The sequence below is a fragment of the Xenopus tropicalis genome, chromosome 9 (assembly GCF_000004195.4).
Source record: "Xenopus tropicalis strain Nigerian chromosome 9, UCB_Xtro_10.0, whole genome shotgun sequence".
Lineage (NCBI taxonomy): Eukaryota > Metazoa > Chordata > Amphibia > Anura > Pipidae > Xenopus > Xenopus tropicalis.
The window spans coordinates 59,749,146-59,764,567 of NC_030685.2; the positions used below are offsets into that span (position 1 = coordinate 59,749,146).

Consider the following 15,422-nt stretch of genomic DNA (forward strand, 5'->3'; position numbering starts at 1 on the left):
GCCGAGTGTTGAGGGTGGGTGTGGGGGGCTGAGGGTTTGAAGATGTCTCCTGTGAGAGACGCTATTTGTGAGCATTGTCACAGAGGAACAATACGGTCCGCAGAGAGCCCCAGAAGACGGCTATGTGTGTTTTTATTCATCTTGATCAGGAACCTTAAAAGAGAACTGTAACCTTATTTTTCCTGCTAAATGCTAGAGTTGTCTGCTAGGGAGCACGGATATGGGGGGGGGCTGTCTGGGACCTCTCTTTTTAAACAGTGTGGAAACGTGCAATGTAGTTGTATCTGTATCAAACATCATGGTAGATTATAAGCTTTGCAGGAGAGGTGAAACAGAGTTTTACACTGCTCATTTGCTTCCTAAATATGCAGTGATTTCAGGAATCCTGGAGTGTGTGCGTCGTAGGACGCTGGGGGCTACCTGCAGGAGAGTATAGCAGGATATAGTATTGTTATGAGAATTGAATTGTGCCGACATTCAGGAACAGTCGAGAGGCAAACCCAGCAGATGCCATGGTGACATAAGGGACCGGGGTCCCTTCTGTCTTTGCTATTCATTGTCCCTTTTCTTCCCAAAATTATAATCATCCGCTTAACCCCTTGGGTACTGATTGAGCTTTGTACCCCATCTCAGACTCATGGAGGGTTAACTTCAGCAGCGTAAAAAACTCATCAAGAATATGACAAAAAAGAAAAGGAGGAATAATCAGGGATTTGGCAATGCGAGAAAAAAATGATAAATGCTCTTGATATTCCTTTGTAATAAAACTTTTTTTTTCTCTAAAATTCCCCCACCTTGCTCTTCTCACAGGGAATTGAATTTCTCAAACACAAGCACCCCCACCCACCCCGCTCATCGTTCCATACTTTTAAGGGGGTTTTTGTCATTTACATCAAACATGTAAAATCCTTTTAATTTAAACTTTCTCTGTTCCTTTCATTAAAAGGTTTTGAATTTTAAAAGCACCGTGTTAATGTGCGTGTGAAATCAGCAGGGCCGGCGAGAGTTTTTCATTTTGTCTTGTTCCTCCTTCTTCCTTCTCTGTATCTTTAGGATTTAAATGTCTTCTTTTGCCAGCGAATATGCTGCTTATTGTCCTGGCTTTTTGTGCAAGACAAAATAACACACATTGGGTTCTCATTTTATTTTCTGATTTCAATGCGCTCTTCCCCCCTCTTCGCATTCAATTAACGGCATGCATGGGGGGCAGAGAAAAAGGATCTTATTTTTAAGCCGCCTGTGTTTCCCTGTGGTTCCTGCCTTTGAAAGACGCTCTGAATGTTTCCTAATTAGATAAATTACTTTATGTGAAGGGCGACAAAACAGGGGTTCTGTTAAAGGAAAAAAAATGTCAAAGTGAGGTTTGTAGATTGAGGGAGGAGGCAGGAGTTGGAGGGTCTGATGTCAGCTCCTTGCCCGCTTTATGCCGGCTGTGTGGTATCTGCTACCTGACTTGTAAAATTAGCTGTCTTGTACGATTTGTCAGTGGCGCAGTGAAGCTCTCAACCAACTCCAAGGCAGGGAAATGATTCCTACATGCAGTAACACCTTCCCTGCCAGAGCACTCGGAGACAGGGCCAATGATGCTATCTGCTACATTTAAAGTGCCTTTAAAAACTCCATTTTAGGACTTATTAGGTTTTACTTCATTGCCCCATTTTTTTTGCCATTTGCTTCTAACTAACTTGGCATAGTGACCTGTAAGCTTGTATTACACCACATCATAAAGTGAATTGTGGATGTAGCATATCCGCTATACAGTTTTTTAAGACAGATATTTCATTTCCTTAGAGGCTGACGACTATTTAGAAATTGATTTGTGCAAATGTTCATGGCAGTCTGTAATTTAGTCTGTAATTTTTAGTTTTGGAAAGTAATTTTGCTTTATGTAGGCTACAGTCGTGTAAGTAAAAAAAAAATTACCGGACCATTCAAGTTTTTCACACATACTGAAACTTTGGAGCAAGGCTTGCTGCACTCATGGGGTGTGGTAAGTGCAGAAAGTATCTAACTTGACCTTAACTTTATTTTCCATCAGAACACCAGTGCTGGAGAACCCATGTAGGACATATAGTTCAGACTGGCATTTTTATGTATGTAGCTGTGACAAAATAAGAGCACAGTGGCATAGGAGTTACCTGACACAAACCTTCCAAATTGCTGTTTTCATCAGTGGATGGCAGTCTTCTGTTTGCTGTCCGCTGTCCGCAGGCACAAGCTTTGTAACCTTCCCTTTCTAACTCACTTTGTCAGCAGAGAAATTACCCATTTTTAAGTGTGAAATTAGGGCTCTGGCACACGGGGAGATTAGTCGCCCACGACAAATCTCCCTGTTCGTGGGCGACTAATCTCCCCGAGTTGCCATCAGTTGCCATCCCAGTGGGATGGCACACGTAGCAGCGCGATTTCGGCAAATCGCCGAAAATGCCTCGCGAGGCAACTTCGGCGATTTGCCGAAATCGCCTGCACAGCGTGTGCCATCCCACCGGCGACTTACATTGTCGCTAGTGGGATGGCAATTCGGGGAGATAAGGCGCCCGCGAACAGGGAGATTTGTCGCGGGCAACTAATCTCCCCGTGTGCCAGAGCCCTTAGTGTTTCCAGCAGGTCAGTTATCTGAGGCAGGAATCTAGTTTATCCACACCACACATACAGCATATAGCTACATATGGAGGGTCACTATTTAGCTACCACATTCTGCTATTCTTTTTCAAAGCAGATGCTACATGCATGTGTGCATACACTCACTCTACATTTTTATTGATGGTATTTTGTGTGTGCTGAGATTGTGTCATTAATATACACCTCTAAATGAAGATCTGGTGGAAGTCTTCCTGGCAAAAGAAGATCTAAGACTTGGCATTCTACGTGGCATTCCTTCAGTTGAGATAAGTTGCCATATTTTGCAGATGATATGAAGCTAAACGATTGTACAATAAGTTATGTTCGTCCTTGAGAGCAAGCTGGTGACTGCAGTGATCACTTGGAGGGCTCATCTTTCTGCCTCTGATATTTATGGGATGTGAATGTTATTTTATTTTCACTCGTCACCAAAATGCTCAAAGATGTTGCCCAGAGGAGAGGGGGGGTTGGTATATTTTGGGAGAGGGTGGATAAGGTTCTTACAGCAGCAATAAAATGGCATTGTAGGTGTGTGAGATCTATAAAGTAATTGGAGTTAAGTCAGGGAAGGAGACAAGGCAAATCTTGATGTTCTATCTCTATTCTAGTGCTGCTTTCCTCACTTTCTTTCTATTTAATCTACATATGTTTTCTACCTTGCACTCTTCATCTACATTTTGTTCTTATATTGTGTGTTGGTTTTGCAGGTCTTTTACGGTTGAATGATGTGCCTAGTTGTCCCTAAACCTGTGTGTGAGGCCAGCTTTTAGTCCTAATGAAGTTAACTGTACAGAGAGGCCTATTTCCTAACCTCTCTTTTTTGTGGTCCATTCATAGACACTGGCCTAGGAGACTCAGTGTGTTCCAGTCCTAGCATCTCCAGCACTACAAGTCCCAAGCTAGATCCGCCACCCTCGCCACACGCAAACCGCAAGAAGCACCGCCGGAAGAAAAGTACCAGTAACTTTAAGGCTGATGGGCTGTCAAGTACTGCTGAAGGTGAGCTTTCTCTTTCCTCTGAACCAACATGCACTGCATGTGGCACACAGTAGCGCCCATACTGGAAAGAATACTTGAGCTTTGCACCTGAATATATTCAGAAGACTCTGTATGTCTTTATTTTGTCAGTGATCTAAATTGACATCTGTTTATATTATTGTTTAGTTTCACTGCTCAGTATCGCTGCTGTCGTACTACAGGTTCCTGTACATCAGTATGCTCCTGATTCCAGCAGGTTTGGGTATTATATGTAACTGCCCACAAATGAATGACAATGCAATTGGCACTCCAGTGATTTGAGTGAGACCACTGTCAAACAGGAGACATTTTCTCTGTGCTTCTCATAATTAGGATTGTATATTATGAACAGTTTCACCCTGTTCCGCTAGAGGTAGACTGGGACCTTTATCTGACTACTTTTATGTGTGCCTGATGCAGGTATAGTGTGAAAACGCATTAAAGCCCATTGAGTACACATATTACAACACTCCTGTCTGCTTATAATAACAGGTTGTTAAATGCCCAACTCATAGCCGTGCCATTGCCCTATCGAGATCTTTTTATTGCATTTTAACTGCTATTTACTCTTGATTACTTGATTATGATTTAACCCTTTCCTCTTGTACTACCAAGCCTTTAATATACTTCTCAATATTCCTAAATATCCTACTCATAGTCATACCTATCCCAGCTAGCTGTTATTGTTTATATTACTGTATAGAATTATTCTGAAATTCATGTGTAGGGTTTACCTTCCATTGAGATAATGCAGTTTTGTAGCTGTTTATGCATGAATGTTAGAGTGCACAAAGCTACTACCCCTACATTTTACTGCACCTCTAAAGGGAAAGTTAGTAAATATACACTTTTCTTATAATTTTGCCTTTTAGTACAGCAGATTTATTGGGGGGTTAAATCCAAAAATATTTTTTTTATAATGAATGAAAATATAATATAAATATATATAATATAGTCATGGCCAAAATTGTTGGCACCCCAGAATTTTTCCAGAAGATCAAGTATGTCTCACAGAAAAGTATTGCAGTAACACATGTTTTGCTATACACATGTTTATTCCCTTTGTGTGTATTGGAACAGAACAAAAAAGGGAGGAAAAAAAGCAAATATCACACAAAACTCCAAAAATGGGCTGGACAAAATTATTGGCACCCTTTCAAAATTGTGGATAAAAAAAGATTGTTTCAAATATGTGATGCTCCTTTAAACTCACCTGGGGCAAGTAACAGGTGTGGGTAATATAAAAATCACACCTGAAAGCAGATACAAAGGAGAGAAGTTCACTTAGTCTTTGCATTGTGTGTCTGTGTGTGCCACACTAAGCATGGACAACAGAAAGAGGAGAAGAGAACTGTCTGAGGAGTTGAGAACCAAAATATCAACAATTTAAAGGTTACAAGTCTCCAGAGATCTAGATTTGCCTTTGTCCACAGTGCACAACATTATCAAGAAGTTTGCAACCCATGGCAATGTATCTAATATTCCTGGGCGTGGACGGAAGAGAAAAATTGATGAAAGGTTGCAATGCAGGATAGTCCGGATGGTGGATAAGCAGCCCCAAACAAGTTCCAAAGAAATTCAAGCTGTCCTGCAGGCTCAGGGAGCATCAGCGCCAACTATCCGTCGGCATTTATATGAAATAAAACGCTATGGCTGGAGACCCAGGAGGGCCCACTGCTGACACAGAGACTTAAAAAAGCAAGACTACAGTTTGCCAAAATGTACTTGAGTAAGCAACAATCCTTCTGGGAAAACGTCTTGTGGACAGATGAGACCAAGAGAGAGCTTTTTGGTAAAGCACATCATTCTACTGTTTAGTGAAAACAGAATGAGGCCTACAAAGAAAAGAACACAGTAACCTACAGTGAAATATGGTGGAGGTTCAATGAAGTTTTGGGGTTGTTTTGCTGCCTCTGGCACTGGGTGCCTTGAATGTGTGCAAGGCATCATGAAATCTGAGGATTACCATTTCAGGTCGCACTGTAGAGCCCAGTGTCAGAAAGCTGGGTTTGCATCCGAGATCTTGGGTCTTCCAGCAGGACAATGACCCCAAACATGCGTCAAAAATCACCCAGAAATGGATGGCAAAAAAGTGCTGGAGAGTTCTGAAGTGGCCAGCAATGAGTCCAGATCTAAATCCCATTGAACATCTGTGGAGAGATCTTAAAACAGCTGTTGGGAAAAGGTGCCCTCCCAATAAGAGAGACCTGGAGCAGTTTTCTCCAAAATTTCCGGTGAGAGGTGTAAGAAGCTTATTGATGGTTATAGGAAGCGACTGATTTCAGTTATTTTTTCCAAAGGGTGTGCAACCAAATATTAAGTTAAGGGTGCCAATAATTTTGTCCAGCCCATTTATGGAGTTTTGTGTGACATTATGTCCAATACACATGCTTAGTGTGGCACACACAGACACACAATGCAAAGACTAAGTGAACTTCTCTCCTTTATATCTGCTTTCAGGTGGGATTTTTATATTGCCCACACCTGTTACTTGCCCCAGGTGAGTTTAAAGGAGCATCACATGTTTGAAACAATCTTATTTATCCACAATTTTGAAAGGGTGCCAATAATTTTGTCCAGCCCATTTTTGGAGTTTTGTGTGACATTATGTTCAATTTGCTTTTTTTCCTCCCTTTTTCGTTCTGTTCCAATACACACAAAGGGAAAAACATGTGTATAGCAAAATATGTGTTACTGCAATACTTTTCTGTGAGAAATATTTGATTTTCTGTCAAAATTTCTGGGGTGCCAACAATTTTGGCCATGACTGTATAATAATATTATATTATATAATAATAATATAATATAAAGTAATATATGTAAATGTACTGCACTGATGGTTCTGACTCTACTTCATTGTTTCAGTAGTCAGAACTACTAGAGCAGAGAACAGCTTTCTATAGTAATTACGAATATCTTTAAAAATGATAATAATTGTATATTGGAAGGTTGCTCAGAATTACATTTTCTATTATTAAACAAAATGTTATTTTGGGTTTTGCAGTGCCTTCATTAAAACTCTCCTCTTGTGTGTATAGAACTGCTGTTGGTTTGCATGCCCTTTCATTTGACAAATAGATAAAAGGAGCAGATACTCCTTGTTAGTCCCCAGTGCTACCTGTATATTCACAAGCACTTTGGCACTGAAAAAAGCTTTGACACAGCCTATCAAGTCAGTTCAATTCAAGTAAGAATGTATAGCCATTTGTACTACAGCACATAAGAATTCTTTTGCAGCATACGATAGTAAGGCTAATGCGAGGCAAGGCATAGGGCAGATAATTTGCGCTTGCTGAAAATACCGCCCTACACCTCCTACCTGTGCCTGCACCCGAATGAATGAGATACGCTCGGGTGCAGGCACATGTAGCCGATATACGCATAAAAACTCAAGACTTTGCATTCTCTCTCGTTTTTATGCGTATTTTGGCTATATGTGCCTGCACCCGAGCGTATCTCATTCATTTGGGTGCAGGCACAGGTAGGAGGCGTAGGGTGGTATTTTCAGCAAGCGCTTTTCCTCTTGCCGAAAATATCCGCCCTACGCCTCGTCTGGCATTAGCCTGAAACACATTTTTTAAACACATATCATTCCTATGCAGTCAGCACCTGCTGGGTTGTAAAGGTCCTGCGAGCTCAACAAGACTTGAGCTCGCTGATACTGTGCTGTTGTTGCTTGTGGAGCAAAGATGCTTTGTATCTGCTGCACAATGAACTAATATATAACTCGTCACTATAATTTGTGGCAGTATAAGGATGTATATTGCACCAACCACTGGCGCCTGTTGTTTTGGTAATTCATCGGTTCCATAAATCTCCTGATGCCAAGGGGCAACCAACTTTAGAGTATACTTTAGCACTACCATGTATTGCTGATGTGATTGTATGTATGACTATGTAATTTGACATCAGCTTACGCTAATACTCATTTCTTTTTGTATGTTATTTACCTTGCTATTAAATCCTCAACATGGCTGCCTAAACAGTGATCTAACAGAGTACAAAAGGGTGTTCATATGTAGTTTTAATGTTGGGCATGATCTAGTATTTTATTTATACAAGTGCACAGGTATGAACTGTCAGTTCAAAGACCGCTTCAAAACAAATTATGTTCTCTGTACTTTGGGGTAATACCTAAGAAGCAGACATCAGTTATATTATGTATATAGTGTGTAATCCTGACTTGGCATAGTCAATAATCTGAACTGATTTTGTTTTTTTTCCTGGCATTTGAAGCAGAATGTCATGGCTAGTGCTGACAATTTACAGTCCTTATTTCCATTGTGCCTTCAGTAAACATGGAGTTCTTTATCCAGCCCCAGTCAGGGATACCTCTCACATCCTGGACCCCTCACTTGGAACCCTGCAGCTGCAGTGGGATGGGATCAGCGCTTCACTGATTACAGTTTCTCCTTTTACACTGACCCTTCTAATTAACCATTTGAAATGTGATCCATATCTGAGCAAAGATCACTGGGTGTGGGATCTGCTCCTGATATCTATGCCCTAATCTCTCAGCACCTGGGTATCACGTGTGGTCGCTTAATGCACCTGTGGCCAGAGATGTTATGATATACTTTTATATTTAATAAGTGAGGCCATTGTGTTATACAGTCCAAAAGCATCAGGCCACAAATGTGGTGTTATACTGATTATGTTCATTGGAAACAGTGTGTAGATCAGTGTGTTTGCTGAATGTGTACTTGCATGTGAAATAGATTATGTATATAGTATATGTAGTGGGAATATGTTTTGTACAGAAGTGTGTGAGTACAGAGCTGAAAATATTAATAAATTATATGCAGCACTTGGAGCTAATATGCATGGTATACAGAGCAGGATGTGTGAATATACATCAAACAAAAGGCAGAGTGTAAAAATGTGGGGATAATTTATAAAGACTCCAGACAGAAGTGCAAAAGAACTAAGATGTACAAAAAGAGGGCTAAGTTCCAATTTAAAATTCCACTTCTGTCTGGGGTCTGGCTGCGGTTTTGGCAGGTACAGAGCAGCCCTGTGCTTAACACTCACTATAGGTCAAGGAGAAAGTATGAGGCCCCATTGTGTCCCTTTGCCCCCCTAGCGCTCCTAACTTAAAGCTGGGGCATATATGTGTAGGGCAGGGCATGAAGAGCAAAAATCATGGTGATTACACTTGTTTTTTAACTTTAGTTTGTTTCCCCTTATGTATCATACACAGCGCAAGGGGTGTGAAACTGTATCATGCAATGAGTGTGAATCTGTGTCGTACGCAGAACAAGTCATATTAATCTGTATCATACACAGGGTAAGGTGTGTGAATCTGTATCATACACAGGGCAAGGTGTGTGAATCTGTATCATACACAGGGCAAGGTGTGTGAATTTTTATCATACACAAGGCAAGCTTTGTTGATCTTTATAATACACAGGGCAATGTGTGTGGATCTGTATCATACACAGGGCAAGGTGTGCTGATCTGTATCATACACAGGGCAAGGTGTGTGGATCTGTATCATACAGTGGGCAAGGTGTGTGGATCTGTATCATACACAGGGCAAGGTGTGTTGATCTGTATCATACACAGGGCAAGGTGTGCGGATCTGTATCATACAGTGGGCAAGGTGTGTGGATCTGTATCATACAGTGGGCAAGGTGTGTGGATCTGTATCATACACAGGGCAAGATGTGTGAATCTGTATCATACACAGGGCAAGTTGTGTGGATCTGTATCATACACAGGGCAAGGTGTGTGGATCTGTATCATACACAGGGCAAGGTGTGCTGATCATACACCATGCAGAATTAGAGAATCATTATACCAAGCCAGAATGGTTGATATGCTTTTCATGTTGAAATAACTAAAAAAATACCCAGTCTTCTATACTCATGGTAGTGTCTCCAAGCTGGGTGCCTGTTACACAAACAGCAGTGCTATATACTGAATTATAAAAGGAGAATGCCCTTCTGAGTGTGGGAGGGGATCCCCTTGTGCCTGTGTGCAGCACTGGAGTTGGCATGGAGAGCACTGTTCCCACTAATGGCAGCTAGATGCCTGTGGCACATGGGTAACACAGATCCTTACTGACCCCTTTCCTCCTTTCCCCCTCACATCTGATCTGTCCTTCTTTCCTATTTCCCCATTTATTTTTCTCTTTCTCCGTCTCTCCTTCCCACTTGCTCTCTGGATGCAGCTAAACGTAAAGCATGGAAACTTAACCGTGTTGGCAGCCTGCGAAATGTTTACAGCAGCAACGCCAACACTGAAGGTAACACATCCCCCTACTAAGACCCTCTCTGACCCCCTGTTCTATCTGCATGTGCTTCACTCTGCTTGCGCTTTCTTCCTCCTGTCTGTGTATCCGTGCCTGCTGCTCTCATCCCACATCTACAAACATAGATAATAGTCAATAAAGGTCAGGGTGGTGTAAATCATCCTTGGTACAGCAACGATAGTGATACTGAAAAGGGGCTTTAAAGTGAAATAAGCCATATGCTTTTGCCTGGTGTATTTCTGCCAGTCAGTTATATATGAGAACAGTGGGCATCAGTCTCAGTGAAAGTCAAATGGCTCAAATTAGTAACACTCACAATACCTGTGGTTATATTTGATCGGTTACACACCTGCCTAACTTCTATGCGGTTATATTAATTAGCATACAAGGACCGGAAGGAGGCCGCTGAGACCTGTTGCTGGATGGAATCTTTGCCGATTTAAAGGTGTAAAGCCAATTACTGCTTCCAACTTCAGCAGCTTTGGGCACAGTCACATTGTCTCATTAGTGGGACATTCTGACCTTCAGCTGTTGTTGGAGCGGCTTTCTCTTTTAAGGGATGCTGGGAGCCATAGTTGAGAAAAATATATATAAAACAACAATAATATATATGCTATATCCTTACTGTTGGTTTTGCATAAGTTTTGTCTTTGCTTATATAAACCTGTTTTATTTTCTCTAGTTTGCCAAGCAAAAGCTACAGGTTTTCTATTGAACTCTTCCTGTGCTTGACTTTCAAATGAAAGAGGAACTTTTGCCTTTGTGCATCTACAGACGGATGATTTGCCTTGCGTTCCACCTGTGCTGCGCAATAGAACAAACTGCATCGGGACACTCTGCAGCTGGAACCGGCGGTCTGCCCATCTGTAAATGCCTTAAGGCGGAACTCTCTCATCTCAAGTGTTTAAATTAAATTACATATCTATAAGAAATAGGGGTGCCTATGTAGTTGGGGACCCTGTTAGCAGACAATTGTATAAAACAAAAAAAAGTGTTCCAATATATTTTTTATATATGAAAGATGGGAGATGGCCACTGTGAAATCAGTATGGCCACTTCCAGTCCGGCTAATAATGACACCTTCACAGACAAGGTAGGTAGATAAGGTAGTTGCATTGTGCCATTTCTATTTTAAATCCTGAATATTCACAGAAAAAGTGATTGCTGCTTAAGAACAGGGAGTACAGTAAGTGTCCCTTAAAGGCATGCATCATTCAGCTGCAGTAAAAATGCACTGGATTGGAGTCATTGTCAATGTTGCTGCTTAATGCCATTTCTTTTTTTTTTTTTTTTTTTGTCAAAGAAATTAAGGCAAAATTGCTTTTTTTTTTATTTTGTTGTTTTGTTTTAAAGCTAGCGGGCTTTCCAAAGTCTATATGGCTAGGGCAGGCAAGCATCTCCCATGCACAAACACACAAAGAGTTAAGGCAATTCAGGGCAAACTCTAATTTATTTGTGATCCATATGGGGCATGGGGACCTTCTCCCCGGTCATTACCACTTCATCATGTATATAAATATACATTTATATATATAAATAAATATATATACTTGTGTATGTGTGTAATGTGTTCGTATCAGGTGTAATGATCTGTAGCCAAAAACAATTGTGTTCTGTGACATTTAAGTAACAGCTTTTTAATTTGTTTTTTGTTTTTTTTCCCCCTTTCCCTACTCCACTCTCCCGCTTCTCTCTCATTCCCGAGCGCTGCCGCCCTCCCCCCCACCTCTCCCCCGCTGCTCTCATGGCGGACGCCATTTGCATGCGCAGGCTGCCGTTTCGTTAAAGGTCGTGGAGGTCAGGGGTCACAAATTGACTTGCTGGATCCCGGCTGGGGGATGCGTCACGCCGGTTTCTGCTTAATAAAAGATTGGATTTTTATTTATTTAAGATTTCCTGCTCTGCCTTCTTGTCTATTAACCCCGTGCTTGCTGTAGCCCAGTGCGCTAGAGTAGCTAAATTAAATGAACCTCTTCCGCTGAAATGCCCCTTGCACTGTTTGTGTATGATAGCCTGCTTGTCAATGAGTTGTCCCTGACAGTATAGGATGACAGCAAATATTGGTAAGTCACAGTGTGACATTGTGCCGCTGTACCTTGTACACACCCCTCAGACCCTTCCTTTAATTAGTCGCCATTTCCCGTAGGGCTCCTGTCAGAGCTGATAGACGCAGCACTGTGTATGTCTATTATTACATGACACTTCCAGCAGTATCAAGAGGAACATCAAATGGGCACTAAATTGTATGGTAATTGTAATAAAGGAAATCACAGGGCTCGTCTACGAGAGAAAACCCTAAGACTATAAAGAGTAGAAAAATTGCAACAATGTGTAAAATATATTCTTTCACTCAACAAGGCCATTTATTATAAACTTTAAAATTTTGCACTGATAATAATCTGAAAATGAATATACATATATAAAGACATGCGACATGCGACACTCAGAACAGGAAAGAAAAGTACATTTATAGGACCTGTTATCCAAAATGCTTGGGACCTAGGGTTTTCCGGATAAACTATTTTTCCATAATTTGGATCTCCGTTCCTTACGTCTGCTAAAAAAAATCATTTAAATATTAAATAAACACAATAGGATTGTTTTGCCTCCAGTAAGGATTAATTATATAGTAGGCTCAAGTACAAAGTGCTGTTTCATTATTACAGAGAAAAAGGAAATACTTTTAAAAAATTGAAATGATTAGCTTATAATGGAGTCTATGGGAGATGATCTTTCTTTAATTTGTAACTTTCTGGATAAAAGAAATCCCATACCTGTACAACATAAATAGAACGATACGAGCCCAAATATTTTCAGGCAACACTTGTGCAATGCATTGGGAAGGAGATTGCTATCCATTTAACCCTTGCAGTCTGATGTTCTTAGTGCCATTTATACACTGCACTGAGCTACTCTGATTTTAGCAGTTCGTCTTTTTGCCCAAAGTAAAATAGAGATAATGAAAGGTCAAGGCCAATCTTTATATGCCTCATGTTTGAAAATGTTTACTGTATTTCCCCAAAATCTAATAGCCAGTAGGATGGTGAAAAGCAGAGCACAAACATAGTAGGTAGGTAGGTCAGTTGAGTGGGGATTGTCATTGTAGGTAAAAATGTTAGTTGAATAGGGAATATCAATGTGTGGGAACAAGTGGGTAGAATGGGGAAAGCGAGTGTAGGGATAGGGGCAAGTTGAGTGTGGGCTGGCAGTGTGTATTGAGGAAAGTAAGGTAAGTGTTGTATTGATATAAGTACGTTGAGTGTTGACTATCTACACAGGAGAGACATGTTGAATCAGCACTGGCATTGAGAAGGTCAGCTAAGTGGGGACTGGTAATGTAGGGAGACAGGTAGGTTGAATGAAGACTGCCATTGTAGGGAGACAGGTAGTTTTAATGACATATTGGCTTTAAGAGGGGTAGTATAGGTAGAGAAGTAACTGTGTAGAGAAACAAAGTCCAAGTTAAGTAGTAGCTGCCAGATTAGGGAGGCAGGTCAACTAAGCAGGGATTGTGTGTTGGGGCACAGATAGGTTAAATAAGAAATTCCCTTAGCGGCTGTCGAGTAGAATTCATTTTGTTCTAAAGTTATTGCTGCAAGAACAGAGCCGGATATTGAATAGAACCATTCAAAACAGGAAAGATGAGGAACATACTTCTGGAGACTGAGGTATAAAAGACTTATGGCATGAGGATATTATTATGAGTGAGACAATATTCTTAATCAGTAAAGGTATCATAACCTCTATTGTAAGTGGCAAAAACATCATAGCCTTAAATATAATGAAAATTCTCCATCCTTTACTTTTGGTTAAGCCAGTCTATTCCATGTTGCATAAACAGCTGTTACTGTCCACACTCATCTTGCACATGATAAGTAATGTCTCTCTTCATGCCTTTTTATACAGGCAAGGGGGTAATGTAGAATGCCTGTGATCAGTCATGCAGGGAGTGAGAGATTAACCTAGATTTACCTAGCTGAGTGTGAGGTTGGCCAGAGTAGTGCAATGCAGATGTTGGCAAGTGAAGTGTTGATCAGCACACTCTCTGCATGCTGGGTGTGTCACCAACAGTGTGCTTACGAGACCTTCAGAAGGATGGGGCTTCTGTACTTTGTCTTGTACAGCAGCCCATTTCATATGGTTCATCCTCATATTTTATGGAGCTTTGGTTTCACCTACATTAAAAACATGCTGTTTTGTTGAAGAGCAGTACCCACTGAGCATGCTAAACCATATTTGCTCTCGCCATCCTGTTTTGTCATCTGCTAGTTATTCCAGAATATTCCAGTGACACACCTATGATTTATTTTGATTTATAAAATTATTCTTTGAAAAGACAGCATTGTACATCACTATGCTGGATGAAAAAGCTCACTGCATGCTTTAACCCAGATACTATGTGCTTAGTACCGTTCCATGCTCACCCACTGGGTTTGGAAAAAATTCTTCTTGTTTTTAAGTTTGAACCTCTTTAAATTTATGCCTTGTGTCAATGTGTCAGAATTACTAATAATGAAGTGCCACAACTGCCCACAATTTGCCCCAACCTGAGCAAGTAGAGAGAGATTCTCATACAGGTTCATGAGATTATTATTATTATTAACATTTATTTATAAAGCGCCAACATATTCCGCAGCGCTGTACAATAAGCGGGTTTCATACATTGGACATACAGAGTAACATATAAACATGGTTCCTCAGTTACAAGCTGCTCCATTCCTTTCATTCCTTGTTCAGAGTGAAGCCCCGCCCCCAATTCCTGTTCAGGTCTCTCATCAAGAAAAAAAAACCATGCTAATGTACAGACTGGCTCATGCTGCCTCCAAGCATGCGCAGGAGGGCTCTCCACTTTGACTAGAGTTGTCGGAGTAAAAGAAGTAGGGGCGGAGCTTCACTCTAAACAAGGAAGGAGAGGAATCGATCAGCTTGTAACTCAGCAACCAGGTCAGAAAGAACAGAGGGACAAAGGTAGGCAATTCTGGGAAGCTGTTTAGAGTAATTTTAATAATAGAAAAAAAAGGTTTATTTATTCTTTAGGGGGCCTATTTATTATGTTGTGTAAAAAGCTGTGTAAAAAAAAATGTTTGCCGTCTGAACACCAGCAAAAAAGTTATGACTATTTTACACTGTTTTTTTACATGCCGAAGCCTGCCGATTTGTGGCCATTTTTGTCACCATTTTTTGCACAGCATAATAAATCTGCCCCTGAGTGTAAAATATTCCACACATGGCAAATTAATGGATCCTATCTAGTGATATGTAGTAGGGGCCCAAAGGATTTTTATAGTCTTTAGTGTACTGAAAGGGTTCCATAGAATTTTTTTGGTCACACCATTATTTCACCATAATATGGCCCTCAAACATATAAAATGACAAACACCCATAAACATAATATACCTGTATATACTTATATTTAATATTGTATGTTCTGGTTCTCTCGTAGCCCCTTTATTTTGGATCTTCTTTTTGTTATGGCTTGTGAGATGTAGGCCTCAGCTGTACTTACGATGAATTTACTGGATAGATAACC

At 40.7% G+C, this 15,422-nt stretch overlaps 1 protein-coding gene across 6 annotated transcripts in view; it reads left to right on the forward strand.

The window, feature by feature from the left end:
- Nucleotides 1-15,422, forward strand: part of agap1 (ArfGAP with GTPase domain, ankyrin repeat and PH domain 1) — a 242,127-nt gene that overhangs the window by 199,249 nt on the left and 27,456 nt on the right. For 4 of the 6 annotated variants that reach the window (XM_004917871.4, XM_004917872.4, XM_004917868.4 and 1 more), the window contains 2 exons: nt 3,460-3,621; nt 9,812-9,886. In XM_004917871.4, coding sequence (XP_004917928.1) covers nt 3,460-3,621; nt 9,812-9,886 — 237 coding nt within the window. The remainder of the gene's footprint in view (nt 1-3,459; nt 3,622-9,811; nt 9,887-15,422) is intronic. The other 2 variants (XM_002931998.5, XM_004917870.4) reach the window with 1 other exon arrangement.